At 51.9% G+C, this 15,092-nt stretch overlaps 1 protein-coding gene across 2 annotated transcripts; it reads left to right on the plus strand.

The window, feature by feature from the left end:
• The first annotated feature begins 133 nt into the window (after positions 1 to 133).
• UTP25 (UTP25 small subunit processome component) lies at positions 134 to 14,955 on the plus strand. 2 transcript variants are annotated; one of them, XR_012945898.1, is made up of 14 exons: positions 134 to 358; positions 3,531 to 3,570; positions 4,312 to 4,509; positions 5,062 to 5,506; positions 6,283 to 6,374; positions 7,370 to 7,514; positions 7,977 to 8,392; positions 9,386 to 9,617; positions 10,040 to 10,242; positions 10,879 to 11,061; positions 11,295 to 11,407; positions 11,554 to 11,799; positions 12,476 to 12,810; positions 14,100 to 14,955. XR_012945898.1 is itself a non-coding variant. In XM_032965147.2 (13 exons), exons 1-13 carry the CDS (start codon positions 252 to 254, stop codon positions 12,750 to 12,752), a joined length of 2,697 nt encoding a protein of 898 aa, XP_032821038.2. In that variant the 5' UTR covers positions 134 to 251; the 3' UTR covers positions 12,753 to 14,955. The 2 variants fall into 2 exon arrangements, 1 of the variants encoding a protein (XP_032821038.2); XM_032965147.2 differs by having other exon boundaries at positions 12,476 to 14,955.
• The last annotated feature ends 137 nt before the right edge of the window (positions 14,956 to 15,092 follow it).

The following is a 15,092-nucleotide window of genomic DNA, read 5'->3' on the forward strand; positions in this document are numbered from 1 at the left end:
TTTTTTTTACCCTTTTATCTGGCAACAAAACTGGGTAAAAAAAAACAATTATCATATTTTGTTACCGGCAAATGAGGTTTCCAATGGTGCAATAGCAGTCCTGTCCGACAGTTTTTTAAGAGGGGGCGCCCGACTCAAGGCGCGTTCACCACCACCACCACCACGTGTGCGACACGCGGCGCCGCACGTGTTTGTGTGTGTGTAGGGGGCGGGTGGTGTTTCATTCGTTCTCCCGGGGTTTTTCGTTCACCATGAAGCGCCGCCGTGGAATGAAGACGGCGGACATCGTCAAGTCGCTGTCCAAGCGGCAGCGCAAGCACCTCAAGCAGTTCGGCGAGGATCACCCGGTCACCGAGGGGTCAGTCGATCGAGCCGCTTCGGCGAGGCCGGCGGTGAAGCACCGACCTCGCCTAGCGCCTCCGGGCCGGGCTGCGGTGCGTCGAGTTGGGCGGCGTGGCCGTACCCTAGCACCCCCCCCCTCCTACCTCCTGTCCACACACTAACAGATACCAATTTAGTACAGCGCTCTAAAACTAAATATGTTTTTGTATGTTACCAGGTAACAGCCCACTGAGCTATATAGCTGTTTTTCAGAAGCGACCTTGCTATATCACAAGCGATCTCTCTCTCACTCTCCAGCGTCGTGTACGTGTAAATCACACGTCCCAAGTATTTGTTTAAGTCCGCAATGTGGACACATTGCGTTGGCTGGAGGAGTCGCGGGAATTGTTTACTGCTCAGTACGCTCCGGGCAGTAGGATGCATTGGTTCGCAACGTGGTGGTGGTGGTCCATTGTCTTGCTTCTTGGTGGCCGCAGTCACGCCGCGTGGGGTTGTCTTTAATTCTCCTCTTGTGGAGGAGATTAACGCCGTGCATAGCAATCGTGTGGTGGTGGTGGGGGGCGGGGGGGCGGTCGTCGTTTGTTGAGGTTTTTATTTGGAACGAGCTGTATTACCCGTCCTAGGACCGGTGAATGTTGCGGTACATCTGAAATATTCAATGGAAAAAAAGTTTTCAGCTCATTAATGAGGGGACGGGGTGGTTGTCCCACGTGGTGTGACGTCACCCGCTAATGGTTGTTGGGGAGGGGTGCGGCGTGTGGAGTGACGTCACCCGCTAATGGTTGTTGGGAAGGGGTGCGGCATGTGGGGTGACGTCACCCGCTAATGGTTATTGTGGAGGGCTGCGGCATGTGGAGTGACGTCACCCGCTCATGATTATTAATGAGGGGAGGGGTGCGGCAGGTGGAGTTCGCGACCTTCTTGTGCGTTCGTGTAAATTTCCACGTGGACATGAATATTAATGAAGGGGGGGGGGCTCTTTTGCAGTGACGTCACACACGGATGTAGCACTGTGCTGTGTAGATTTATTTTTTACTGTCACTTTCTGTAAAGAAACGTCGTCATATTTGAAGCGACTTTGCGTAATCAATTATTTAATTTGGCTCGACCTTCCTCTGCGGTCGTGTAAAAATTCACCCGGCCATGAATATTCATGAGGGGGGGGGCTCATGTGGAGTGACGTCACGCATGGGACGGACAGACACTTCTGTGTGATTCTAGTAGCTAATATCACAAGTGGTAAGCTCGACGAAGGGGGCTTAAATCGTCACGTGGAAATGTATTAGCAGCGCGATGTTGATTACAAATGTGGTGGAGAGGAAAAACCGGAGGACCACCGAGAAAAATCCACGGGGAGAGAGAGACAGACAGAGGGACACGCAAACTCCAAATATACGGCAGGCGTCATGGTCGGGATCGAACCCACGACCTCCTGTATACGAGGCGAGGGAGTTAACATCTCCTAGCCACCGTGGTTGCCCCTTAATTGTCGAGTCTCACGCATCTCGTACGCCGTCAGATTTAAGTGTTTTCTTTTACTCATAGCCTCAAGTGGAATTATATACGACCAGAGTTAAATATATTCTTGGTTCTTTCGGTAAAGTAACATAGAAGGGAAACAATAAAATAATAAAAATATAAAACAATAAAATTATCACGACGTTCCGACTGCAACACAAGCAATCATCATCAGGTGTGAAAACCACAGCAAGAAAATTTGTGACTTTACCGAATGAACCAAGAATATGAATCCCTGCGGTCACGAAAGCTTTAAATCAGAGTCAAATAGTTGATTTGAAGCTTTCGTGACTGCAAGAATCCATACTCTTTAGTTCTTTCGGTAAAGTCACGTAGGAAGAAAAAATAAAAGATCACAACGTTTCGATCGCAACACAAGCGACAAGGCGGTCGCATGTGTTGCGATGGAATACGTCTTGATATTTTATTTTTTCTACCTCCGTGACTTTACCGAAAGTACCAAAGAGTACCGTCAAGTAATTGGCTGCTATAGATTTGCACGTGATGAGCCACTTTACTGAGCTGTCATTTGTGGCCAGGTCGCTTCTGAAAAAGAGATCACACAGCTCAGTAGGCCTTACCTGGTAAAATAAAAATAGTACCGTATACTTTTAATGTCTGGGAAGCTAAGCAGGTTTGTATAGATAGAGGCTTGGATGGGTGACCAGCATATCTAACGTGTATTGTAGGCTATGGTAGCTGCGTACAGCGGAACGAGTAATTAAAATGCAGTACAAGTTGCGGGAAGACAAAGTACAGGTCCGCACCATTCTTGAGATTTACGAGCATGAAGCGAGTGTGTGTGTCGTGTAGTACAACAGCCCCGCTTTATAACGCCAGGGAAGGACAACAGACTAGGCACTACACTGTTCTGACGACGATTTGGGCAGTGGACCTTCGTAGCAAAGCGAGAGCTCATTTCTCATTGGTCCTGAGAGGTTATTTCTTAGGCTTCTGGGAGATTATTTTTTTAGATTCCTCAAGAAGGGACATTGCCGAAACGTTACCTTTCATAATTTCCTCCTCTTCGGGCAGTATTACTCACAAATGAACCTTATGGCGGGACCCCAGGGTCCCATAAGTCCCCAGCTCTCGCATAAACTGCGTTGCGACGTCATTTTATGGCTGTTGAAGGCGAACGATAGGGCAATCTATTCCTCTCGACGAGCTCTACACGATGCGCTAATCAAAGTTTAAAAGCTTTGTTTCTACTGCGCATTCGTCCCTGCTGCGCTCGGACGACATGACAGCAGAATGATCCGCGGCAGGTGGGTCGCGGCGTTTATGTGCGTGGTGGGATGGAGTCGCCAAAAATACTTTAATTATTTGTGATTTTGACTTCCGTTTATTCGGGAGCCCAGGGTCCCGACATAAGGTTCAAATGTGTAATTTTGGGGATTTTTTTGTTTCTAAGCATAACTGACAACACTGTACTGCACAACTAAAATGTGTTCACTTGGGTCAAATGTCTTTCATAGTGAATGATTGGCCCCGCCATAACAATGTGGAATTTCCACTACTCCAGTACTACTACGCAGGGTAGCCAACGGAGAATGATATGAGCACCACTCCTTTACTCGTGTGAACAGGAAGACCCCCGGATATGCCCAAACGAATGATTTCTCTGGTAAAGAATAACGTTTAACATCTGCTGTTTTTCTTCCCACAAGGGCTTCCAAGCGAGCGTTTTCTGATCCTGCCCCTAAAGTGGTGAGTAAGCTAGTCGGGGTTTATAAAATCCCCTTGCATGCGCCCGAATGCTGCTGGGTTTATAGGAAATGTGGAGCAGTGAGGATGTGATGAGAATCACGGCCATACACATGAGTGAATGGAGGGGTGGCATTGTCAGGCATGGATGCATGCAGCTTGCAGCTGGGTGTGTGTGTGTATTGGTATGAGTGTATGGCGGATAGGTTGACCGGGCCTTAAATCAGTACCTGGTGCAATGTGTAAACATTGCCACGAAGAAGACCATGTCGGCCGGGCATGGTGCTGGTCACCCACCCCTTCGTATGCTGTGTCGGCCTTCATAGGTGCTCGCTAACAGCACTTGCCCTAACAGTCTGTTGAGGTTATACGGGGATCTTTTTTTTGTATTGGCGGATCGGGTGGAGCGGTGGTGCAGTGGTTGGCAGATTGCGCTATAAGCCCGGTGACCTGAGTTCGATTCCCGCTCACGACCAATAATGGCAAATACCTAAACCGTTCCTGGGCCTTCCCTAGGTTGACTCAACCTTAAATGAGTACCTGGTGCGGTGTGTAAACATCATCACTCGGGATATAAAGGCAGCCAGGTGTGTTTCTGGCCACACCAACCCCTCGTGAGCCATGTTGGTCTTCATCGGTGTTCACATAGAACACCTGCCTCAGGCTACACGGGGGATCTTTGTTTCTGCTAACTCATGCCCTTGTAACCCCCCGTCCCCGATTAACCCGCGTGTCCGAATGAAGGAGACGCTTTTGGATGAGGGCGAGTCGAGCGCTTCGGACGAGGTGGACGAGGAGTTGGAGGCAGAAGCGGCGCCCTCGCACTACCAGCAGCTAGTCGGCTTGCTGGGTGGCAACGAAGCCGAGACCAGCGACGAGGAGGAGGAAGAAGAGGAGGAGGAGGAAGAAGAAGAGGAGGAGGAGAAGGGAGAGGGGGCAGTGGTGAGTGGTGATGAGGAGAGGCTCCAGGAGTTCATCATTCATTTGTCTTAGTATTTCTTATGGTGGGAAGCCACTAATTTCAGGGCTGGAAATATATATAGCGACAAATGTTTCTTTATCCCTGTCTCCTTCACAGTTATTCAATTGTTACTGCAACAATTATTATCACGATCGTATGGCTCAACTGTACCTGATCATAGCAATGTGAAATTTTCACCACTGCATGGGGTGGGAGTCTCCAACTGGAATCAACACCACCTCATACTTGTTTGACCAGGGAGACCCTTTAAGGTGGGATGTTATTTTGATTCATACATCCCTCCTCCACCTGACACAGACAACTAATAAAGTTGTGACGTGAATGAACGTGCCACATTTTTCCTGCTTCAGCAGCACCACCAGTAGTATGTTTCAGAACAGTCCACACACGTTTAACTATTGGGTACGGACGTTTTGATGTTTGTTAAAACGAGCATCATCAGGCAGTTTCCATAACTGTGCGAACGTCCTCCAGTTTTTCACCGTAAACAGTCACGCACACTGTCTCTGCAGGTCGACGATTCCGCTGAGGAGGAGGAAGATGAAGGGGAAGATGAAGAGGAGGACGATGTTCTCAGCACTGATGCAGAAGAGGGCAGCACGATTGCCAGCGGAGGCGACGGTAAAGGAAAAGGGGGCAGCACAGACTCGGACGCTAGCAGCACCGATGCAGAGGATGAAACCGTCGAGGCTAAACGGGGCAGCACGAAAACCAAAAATGGCGTCGCCAACTCAAAGGGGGGCGGCCGCAGCTTGAAGGCAGCGCAGCAGAAGGGGAAGAAGGTGGCACCGGGCGAGGAGCCGCCGGAGGCGGGGGCGGGCGACTTGGCGGGCTTCGAGGGCCAGTTTGTGGATCGCGTGCACGCCAAGGCCTTCAGCCTGGACACCGTCGTCCCAGTCCAGAGTGGCACGGAGGAGGAGAAGGTGGAAGGAGACGTGATGCAGGTGTCTTCAGATGGTGAGCGGAGGAGGCCGTTGCTTTAAACCGTGCGTGGGGGGGGGCTGGTGGGGGGCGGGGAAGGGGGCTCGGTGGAGAGGGGGTATGGCGCACATTGATAATTATTAAAGTGGCTTGATAAAGATGCTGGTATGCACAGAAAAACCATGCTACGTAACTATACTGCAAAAGGTATCCAAATGCTTGTATTGTACAAGACGCTTGATATGTTACATTATTTATTCTAGTGCATATAATCTACATCATATACTACATCATGGTATCCAGATGCTTTAAAATGTGCGTTAAACATAGTGATCACCTTACAGGTGTCCTGGTGTTACACCTCAATTTTTTGCTACGTACTTTCACATGCTCAGCACCTGGATAGTTTTTTTCTGCTGATATGTCATAGCGTTAGTTTTATTTCTCACAGCCCTAAGCCATTGAAGGAAATTGCACATTCCTATGACAAGGCAAAGAGATACTCTCCATAGGACTACTGCTGTCAGCTCCCGCAAAGTGGTAGTTATTTTATCGACCCCAGAGGAAAAACGGTGTTGGGCCGGGTTAATCCCTCAGCTGGTATTGGAAGCCGTAAACTTCCGATTGTCAGTTGAGCGCTGTAACCACGACTTGGACACACAGCAAGGTGGGGCCAGTAAGTTGATTTGCGGCAGCGAGTGTGCGGAGCCTGACGCTGTGCCGTGCTGTGCCACGCTGTGCCGTGCTGTGCCACGCTGTGCCGTGCTGTGCCACGCTGTGCCGTGCTGTGCCACGCTGTGCCGTGGCTTCAGATCCGTTCGTGCAGCACCTGGCGTACGAGCTGGAGCCGGGGGAGGTGAAGACGCTGCTCGACCGGAGCAACCGGAGTACGGAGATCGTGAAGGTTTGTGCAGCGACTGCGCTTGAAACGGACCGTCGTTTATTTGCACAAGTTGGGTGGAGCCTGTCAAGGGGTCGTGACATTGTTGGTGCTCGTGGCCCGGGAAATGGCATGGGTTGCTGCGGTGTTAGCACAGTGCGCGAAACCCGGAGCTACCGATCCGAACAGCGTGCTTCAACCACAACCACCACTGCGGTCATCACAGCCACCACCAACACTTTCCATTGCCGCCACTCTTTTCACCACTGCTATCACCACCACCACCTCCAACATATCAACCACCACAGTCAGTGGTGGTTCTCTGGATTCCTCCTGGGTTAGAGGCCAGGAATTACCCAGAGAAAGAAGTTGAGTCAACAGGAAGTGTGATGCATTCACAGGGAATCGCCCGAGTTTATTATTAAGGCGCAAGCATCTGATCGCAAATTAAAAATTCGGATAAATAAATAAGCAGACAATGCACATCCTTCGCATATCTGTCTCTTGGCGTGAAGTAATTTTACACCTCCCGTAACACGGCCTGGGATCCCATAATTTCAGCAGCATTGGTTCTACACAAGCAAACTGGACCAGGTTTAACGTTCAGTGTCTGGTCAGCAAAGTCAGGCTGGCTTGAACCAATGCTGAGTAACTGCTTATAGGGAAGGACCTCCTCTCAGTTGTTATGGGTCAAAGTTTGACGCAAAACTAAAACAAGATAGAAAATCAACGTGGAGGGGCAGATATGTGATGGGGGGTTATTTATTTATGTGTTACTTATATACTCCACCACTATGCTCATGATTATTGTGTTATGTATTATAAATATTGTGTTATGTATTATAAATATTATTGTTTTATGTATTATAAATATTATTGTGTTATGTATTAGAAATATTATTGTGTTATGTATTAGAAATATTATTGTGTTATGTATTAGAAATATTATTGTGTTATGTATTATAAATAGGGGATGAGTGGGTGTGTGTGTGTGTGTGCGCGTACGTGTGTTTCATCAGTGGCCATGCCTGGGGCAGCTGCACTGCTCGTGGAGCTTGGAGAAGCAGGCCGGGGCCCCCCCCCGCTTAGGAACGGCGGCTGCGCCACTCGCCCTGCACCCCCCCCTGGAGCGCACGTGGAGACACGTGAACGCGCAGGCACACGGTACGTGCGCAAGACAAATGTTCCCCCGTGTAGCCTTCAGCAGACTGTTAGGGTGGCAAGTGCTGTTGGCGAGCACCTATTACGGCCGGCACGGCACACAAAGGGGTGGGTGGCCAGCATCACGCCCGGGCCCGCCTTCGTCTCCCCGGTGGCGATGTTTACACACGCCACACAGGTGCTCGTTCGAGGCCGAGTCGACCAAGCGGCGGTCCAGGACCGGTACAGATCGTCGTCACTGGCGTTGATGGCTGTGAGCGGGAATCGAACTCGGGTCATCGAGCTTGTAGCGCAGTGCGCTAACCAACTACGCCTTGCGTACATTTGCGTACCAACACTAGAATTATCACGCACACACGGGCACTCGAGCGCTGCCACGTGCAGATAAGGGGCAGAATAGGAGGGCCAAAGATCCGCGATGGCAAATAACTCGGTCTCATTCTTCATCTGTTCTCTCCCCGGTAGGCGACGGAAAGCCGGTGAAGCCGGACTCTCCTGCGCCCTTCTTCACGCCGCTGCAGCAGGAGCTGTGGTCGCTGTTCACATCGTACCGCGACGTCTTCTACCCCGAGCGCTCGCCGCTGGGCTCCGGCGAGGACGTGCGCCGCCTCTACTGCCTGCACGTGCTCAACCACGTGCTCAAGGCCAACGGCCGCGTGCTAGCCAACAACGGCGTGCTGCAGCGGCGTGCCGAGCGGCGCCGCGACGCCGAGAGCAGCAGACGAGGCCGCGGGGGGCGCAAGCGGAGAGGCGGCGGAGCCAGAAGGGAAGTCACCGGAGAGGACGGTGGCGGACAAGTTCAGGATAAAGCGGAAGACACAAACGACGTCGATGATGATGATGATGATGAGTTCCGGGACCAGGGCCTCACCCGTCCGAAGGTGAAAGTGAACCCATGTTTCTTAAGGTTGAGAGCGTTTATGCATTAGCTCTGTCCCATCCTTCTGTCCGTAGTAAGGGCATAAGTCTCGTGAAGATGATCCAATTACGTACCAAACTTAAATGTGAAGTTTCGTCGCTATGTGGGACTTGCCCAACTGAAAAGCTGCCAAATTTATCAAAGGGTTGATATTCAAATGAGAAACATTTTCCAATGACCTCTTAGTGCCCACTGAACTTTCTAATGTATCCTGTTCTAGAAAAGTGGTCAAAGCTACATGTACAATTCTCAAGCTGACGTGAGGCCATATTAATTGAAAACCCAAAAATATTATGACCGTCAACTCGCTGCACTAGAAAACCCGGCTTATTCATGGGTGGTTGAAACCAGGACACTCAGGTCCTGACCTTTCACCTTGTGCATGACTCCATTCACCTTTACGGCCACATTGAACGTTCCATTTCTAAGTGACCACCATGTGTATGCGTGTCCGTGCCTATCCATGTGTGTACTTGTGTCTGTGTATATATATGTGTCTGCGAGTGTGTTTATGTATATTGGCATGCACACATGTCTGTGTATCCTTGTTTTTTGCGTGTATGTGTGCTTGTATGTGTGTGTGTGTGTTGGGGAGCGGTAGTGTAGCGGTTAGTGTACTGCGCTATGAACCTGGCGACCCGAGTTCGATTCCCATTCACGGCCAACACCAGTGAAAAATATCTGAACCGCTCATGGGGCCTCCCCTAGGTCGACTCAGCCTCAAATTAGTACCTGGTGTGGTGTGTAAACATCATCACTGGGGAGACAAAGGCGACCTGGCATGGTGTCGGCCACCCACCCCCTCGTGTGACGTGCCGGCCTTCATAGGTGCTCGCTATAACAGCACTTGCCCGAACAGTCTGTTGAGGATATATGGGTGAAATTTTAATCTTTGTCTTTGCTTTTCCGTCCTGTGTGTTTTTCCCGCACGCGTCCGAACCCCCGTCGCTTGCAGGTGCTGGTGGTGGTGCCGACGCGCGATGCGGCGTGGCGTGTGGTGACCACACTGGCGGCGCTGCTGGGTGGGGACGGCCGCGAGGGAGCGCCGCGCGTCGAGGTCAGCCACCGCGCTCGCTTCAACCGTGAGTTCGGCCGCGACCCCGGCGAGGAGCAGCCGCACAATCTGCGGCGGCCCGACGACTACCTCGCCATCTTCTCCGGCAACAACGACGACCACTTCCGGTTCGGTGCGTGGCCTCCGATGCTCGCGGCGATAAAATTATCGCGTCATACAAGCAAACAAATGCGCATCGCCATTTGAAGCGGAAAAAATTAACTATTTTTTTTTATTCTAGCAGATAAGGCCCACTAAGCTATATAGTTATTTTTCAGAAGCGACCAGGCCACAAATGATAGCTCAACGAAGTGGCTTACGTGGAAATTTATAGCAGCTAAATAAATGCGGAGGGAAAAACCGGAGGACACGGAGAAAAGTCCACGTGACCGCGGGGAGAGAGAACACGTAAACTCCAAATATGCAGCAGCAGGCGTCCGGGTCAGGATCGTACCCACCTCTTCCTGTATACCAGGTGAGGTAGTTAACAACTCGCTATCGTGGCAACCACAAATGTCCAAGTGACCAATGATCGTTTCACGCGCGCGCGCACAGGGATGGCTCTGCTGAAGCGAGGCGTGCGTCTCTACGCGCCGTTCTACGCGTCGGACGTGGTGGTGGCATCGCCCCTGGGCCTGCGCACGGTGCTGGGGGCGCCGGGGGAGGCGACGCGAGACTTCGACTTCCTCTCGTCCATCGAGCTGCTCGTGCTGGACCAAACCGACGTCTACCTCATGCAGAACTGGGAGCACGTCATGGTTGCGCACGCACCTATGCACGCACCCAAAAATGCACGTTAATCATTATTTAGTACAATTGGCATGAGCGTCATTCTTAGCTATCGTGAAGGTGCTGTGTTTCACAGACAGTCTGCAGTCATTTTACTTATCGGGGGCGATATTGCAATGTGTAATCCCATTTGAGTGGTTTGTGGGTAATTCAACGATTATGGAGGAGGCACGAAAACATGGCACAGAAATGTGGAATTGCCATCGCTGACTGAGAAGCTGCCTGAAGCCTCTGAATCACGGCTCGGCATTAATTTTATTTCGAGAGAGACATAGCGCCATTGTTTTCAATTGCATTGTACTCGGCGCAGAGAACCGTAGTGACATGAGGGCAACTCTACGATAGCTGGCGCCAAACTGTGCCACGCGCCCTCCTGCATTGCCCTGTGGGAGCCTCGGTACCAATGAAGTTATTTTAGCTTCGTTGCGATGATCTACACGTACGTCATCAGAATGGGAATCGGAAGAAAGACTGACGTACACGTACGTACGTCATCGGAACGGGAAAGGGTTAACTGCAACAGCGCGCGTACAGAACGGGGATAATGCGGCACCTCTTGCCTCCGCCGTGACCGTCGCCGTGCCCCCCACCCTCCACTGCGGCAGCACTTGGCGACGCACGTGAACCTGCAGCCGCTGGAGCCGCACGGCGTGGACTTCTCGCGCGTGCGGCCCTGGAGCCTCGACGGGCACTCGCGCCACTACCGCCAGACGCTGCTGCTGAGCGCGCTGCCCCACCCGCTGCTGCACGCTCTCGTGTCGCGGCACGCCAGCAACTACCGCGGCCAGGTGACACGGGCGCGCGGGCGCACGTGGACTCTTGGGGAAATGCGCACGAACACTCGGGGGTGTGCGGGGGGGGCGGCGGGGAGGGGGGGAGCATAACGATACATGGAGACACACACGAAACATGGACACGCTGGGGCATAGACGTGGTCACACGGGTAGATACATGCAGATACGAGCACGCAGACAATAGGAACTCGCACGTGACCACGCAGTCTATGTGTATGTGTGTGCAGGTGCAAGTGAGGAACGCTCCACTGCTGGGCTCCATCAGCCAGGTCGTGGTGCAGCTCCCGCACGTGTTTCAGCGAGTCGAGGCCGACAGCGCCACTGAGATTGCCAACGCCAGGCACGACACGCACATTTACACTTATCACACAGGTTTATTCACACGCACGCACGCACGCACGCGTACACACGTACATGGGTACGTGTGTACGCATTCGTCGAATCGCTGTGGCGCGGAGCAGAATTGTCACGTGCTACTATCCGCAGGTTCGCTTACTTCGTGGACCACGTGCTGCCCCAGTACCGCGACGCCGTCATGGCGCACACCATGGTGTTCGTGCCGTCGTACTTCGACTACGTGCGTCTGCGAAACCACCTGGCGCGCGAGGGCGTCCGCGCGGCACACGTGTGCGAGTACACGCCGCCCGTGCGCGTCGTGCGCGCCCGCAAGAGCTTCCTGCGCGGCGTGCGGCCCTTCCTGCTCTACACGGAGCGCTTCCACTTCTACAAGCGGTGGGGCGAAGCAACCGCACCCGCCCGCCACGCTCGGCGCGCAGAAAGCACCACGCCACACGTCAATTTACCCGTGCCTACCGCGACCAAACCGCCCGCAGTGAGCCCCGAGACTTTGTCGCATCTCGGAAGCTGAACACGCGTTTCAAACCAGGATGGTACTTGGATGGGCGACTCGACCATGCAATTCAATAGGCTTTAATAGGCCCGCTGGGGCTATGCTGTGACCAGCAGTGTGGCAATATATATTGTAGTATTCTACTATACACCCATGTCTGTGCTTCCTGCCTTCACCATTCCGCACTGACCGACGTGGTGACACGGTCAAATAACCCCCAAGACCTGCACAGGGTGACCCTCATCTAGCAGTGGACTGACGAAGGGCTGTGCGTGTGCACGTACACAATCTGCTGCGCTGCAATACCACTCGCATACCAGTGCACTGCACTGAACTACACTACGCAGCCACACGTATCTCTCCATCCATCTCTATGCACCAACATCCATGCACCTGTGTGTTAACGTCCGTCTTTTCATCCGCCCAATTGCCTTTCCACCAACGTGAGAATCCCTCGTCCATCCATTCGTGGGAACATCCATTCCGTCCGACAGTCCGACCGTCCACGCTAACGCGCGACGTCTCCCCCACCCCCACCCCACCCCCAAATCCCTGCAGCTACTCGATCCGTGGCGTGCGCCACCTCATCTTCTACGAGCTGCCCACGTACCCGCACTTCTACAGCGAGGTGTGCAACATGCTGCGCACGGCGTCGGCGGTCGCGGCCGACGCCGCGTGGACCTGCACGGTGCTCTACTCGCGCTACGAGGCGACGCGCCTGGCCGCCGTCGTCGGCACCACCCGCGCCGCTCACATGCTCGCCTCCTCCAAGAAGACGCACCTCTTCGTGACCGGCGACGATTCCTCCGCCGGTGTTGCCGCTGGGCAGGCCTGATGTGACGGCTTCCACGTTCAATATAAACGAAGAGCTTTTTATTTTACGAGATGAGGCCCTCTGAGCTTACGTAAGCTGAGAGGGGCCTGGCTGTCACAATTGATAGCTCAACAAAATGGCTTCTCCGCCACACGGAAATTTATAGCGGCCAAATGCTCATGCGTGCTTGTAAATGCGGAGGGAGAAACCGGCCAAGAGAGAGATGTCCCTTTCTGGACGTGGTCGGGAGGCTCGGCGTCTGTCACTGCTACGAAGATCTTGGGTTCAAGTCTAGGTTGAGGCTACCCATGATTTCAACCAGGTTTTCAAATTCACGGAAGCTCATGGTTTCATCCTGGTCACCATTTATTTTTTAATCCCATCGCGGTCAATGTGGTTTGCATTCAGTGTTCCAGATTCCAGCTCTGAGAATAGAATATTTCGATTTGATATTCATGCCCACAAGTGCCTCTTTAGCAGGACATGAGAAGGTCCACCTCTTATGAGGCGATTTGACGAGACTTAATTCAGAAAGCAGTTCCGTGATCCAATTTGCCATGGTCCGCATGCGTTAATTATACGATGGCGCTTGCAGCAAGAAATTCCAAATGTCATCAAATGACAATCATTAATTATTAAAATGATAACGCTCGTGGGTTGAACTTTAAAAGGACATTAAGAGGCGTGGGAGAATAGCGAAGTCTTCGGATTCCGACAGAAGGACAACACCAACGCTGATGTGTGGTCGAGTGAGGAATAGATCTAATTCCAGGTGACGAGCTGCGACAGAGAAACGACGTTCGCCTCGTCCGGTTCGAGAGACGGGGCGTCACATGGAGGCCACTCGGGGCAGATCGGAGGTAGCGAGATGGAACGTACGATGAGAAAGCGGAAGCTGAACCGTCCCATTGATATCGATGTCACAGTTGTCATAGTTAAAAAAAGAACAATGTTTTTAAAATTAAAATAATTCCAGATGGTCAACAATGTGTCAGGCTGGTTAAGCTGTACAAACTGTCAGTTACATCTATGCTGTCATTTCACTATGATCCATCCACTGCTACATAAAGGTCTCCCTTATGTTTTCACCGTTAAAAGCTGGCTGTGGGGTGAGAGATGCACAATGTATGACTGGTATTGGACGCAAACGTTTTTGAGGCCAAAACCGCGTTTTATTGGGAACGTCCTTAAGGCAGTGGGCAGAGAACACAAAATGGCTTGGGGTACCTTGGCTAAAGAGAAACGCACCCTCCTTAAAGTAGTGAGAAATTTCCGCTCGCAGCGTAAAGAGAATTCGCGCGCGCTCAGTGCAGAGAGGACTCGTGTTGTCTCACACCGGCACAGCCTTGGGCCTGAAAGACGCCCTGCCTCTGGGATAGACGCAGTGTCTCGTTCCGGACACGGTCTCTCCTCGGCGACCTCTCGGCTCCTCGACTCCTTGGCTGCCTCAAAATTTTGCTGCTTGACTCCGGTTGTTGGCTGTGCGCATTCTCCCAGCTTTGAGCGGCCACAGCACAATTAGTCTTTGTTAGCGGCAGTTATCCACCGTTCTTTAACAAAGACTGAACAAAATGTTGGGGCAAGTGCTGTTCGCGAGCACCTATGAAGGCCGGCATGGCTTACGAGGAGGTGGGTTGCCAACACCACGCTAGGCCGCCTTTGCCTCCCCATTTTAGGCCGAGTCGACCTAGGGGAGGCATATGACCAGTTGAGATAATTGTCACTGGTGTTGGCTATGAGCGGGAATTGAGCTCGGGTCGCCGAGTTGTAGCGCAGCGCGCTAACCGCTACACTACCGCTCCCACCTTTAACCACAACACATCTCAGTTCACAACCTTCTCAAGGTCAAAGTTGTTAATTATACAGCGGCTCCTAAAGTAGGCTTTGGAAAATGTTTTTATGTTGCATTATGCTCCTGCATCACACAATGCTGCGGAAACAGGAGTTGCATGCAAAAAGAGGTTTTCAGAAATCACCTAGTGTCTTGCGTGAAGTGGAGCGAGGTCCTCTGAACTGCAGACCAAAGCCTCACTTTTATATGGTTCTAGCCATGATTAATTTAGGAGCATCTGAAATCTATTATTCCTAGAATCATAACTGGAGATGGGCACTAACAATGCCAATTGTTTAATTGCCTTCAAATCCCCTATCCGTCCCCAAAAATCTTGTCAATGCACCGTTGTGGTCACAGCTCAATAAAATCGGTTTGTAATTTCCAGTTAAAGGTAGTTTCTTCTGTCGGTCTACTTTGTAAGAGCTTTTGTTTTTCATCCTGTCCCGGAACGGTCTCCACAGGCGAACCAGTGTCTGTCACGGTCCCACAATGCCACTGCTAGGCTGGGCTGCAACACACAGTGGCAA

Source organism: Petromyzon marinus, chromosome 33 (genome assembly GCF_048934315.1).
Source record: "Petromyzon marinus isolate PM22_M1 ecotype Great Lakes invasive population chromosome 33, UKy_Petmar_22M1.pri1.0, whole genome shotgun sequence".
NCBI classification, from domain to species: domain Eukaryota; kingdom Metazoa; phylum Chordata; class Hyperoartia; order Petromyzontiformes; family Petromyzontidae; genus Petromyzon; species Petromyzon marinus.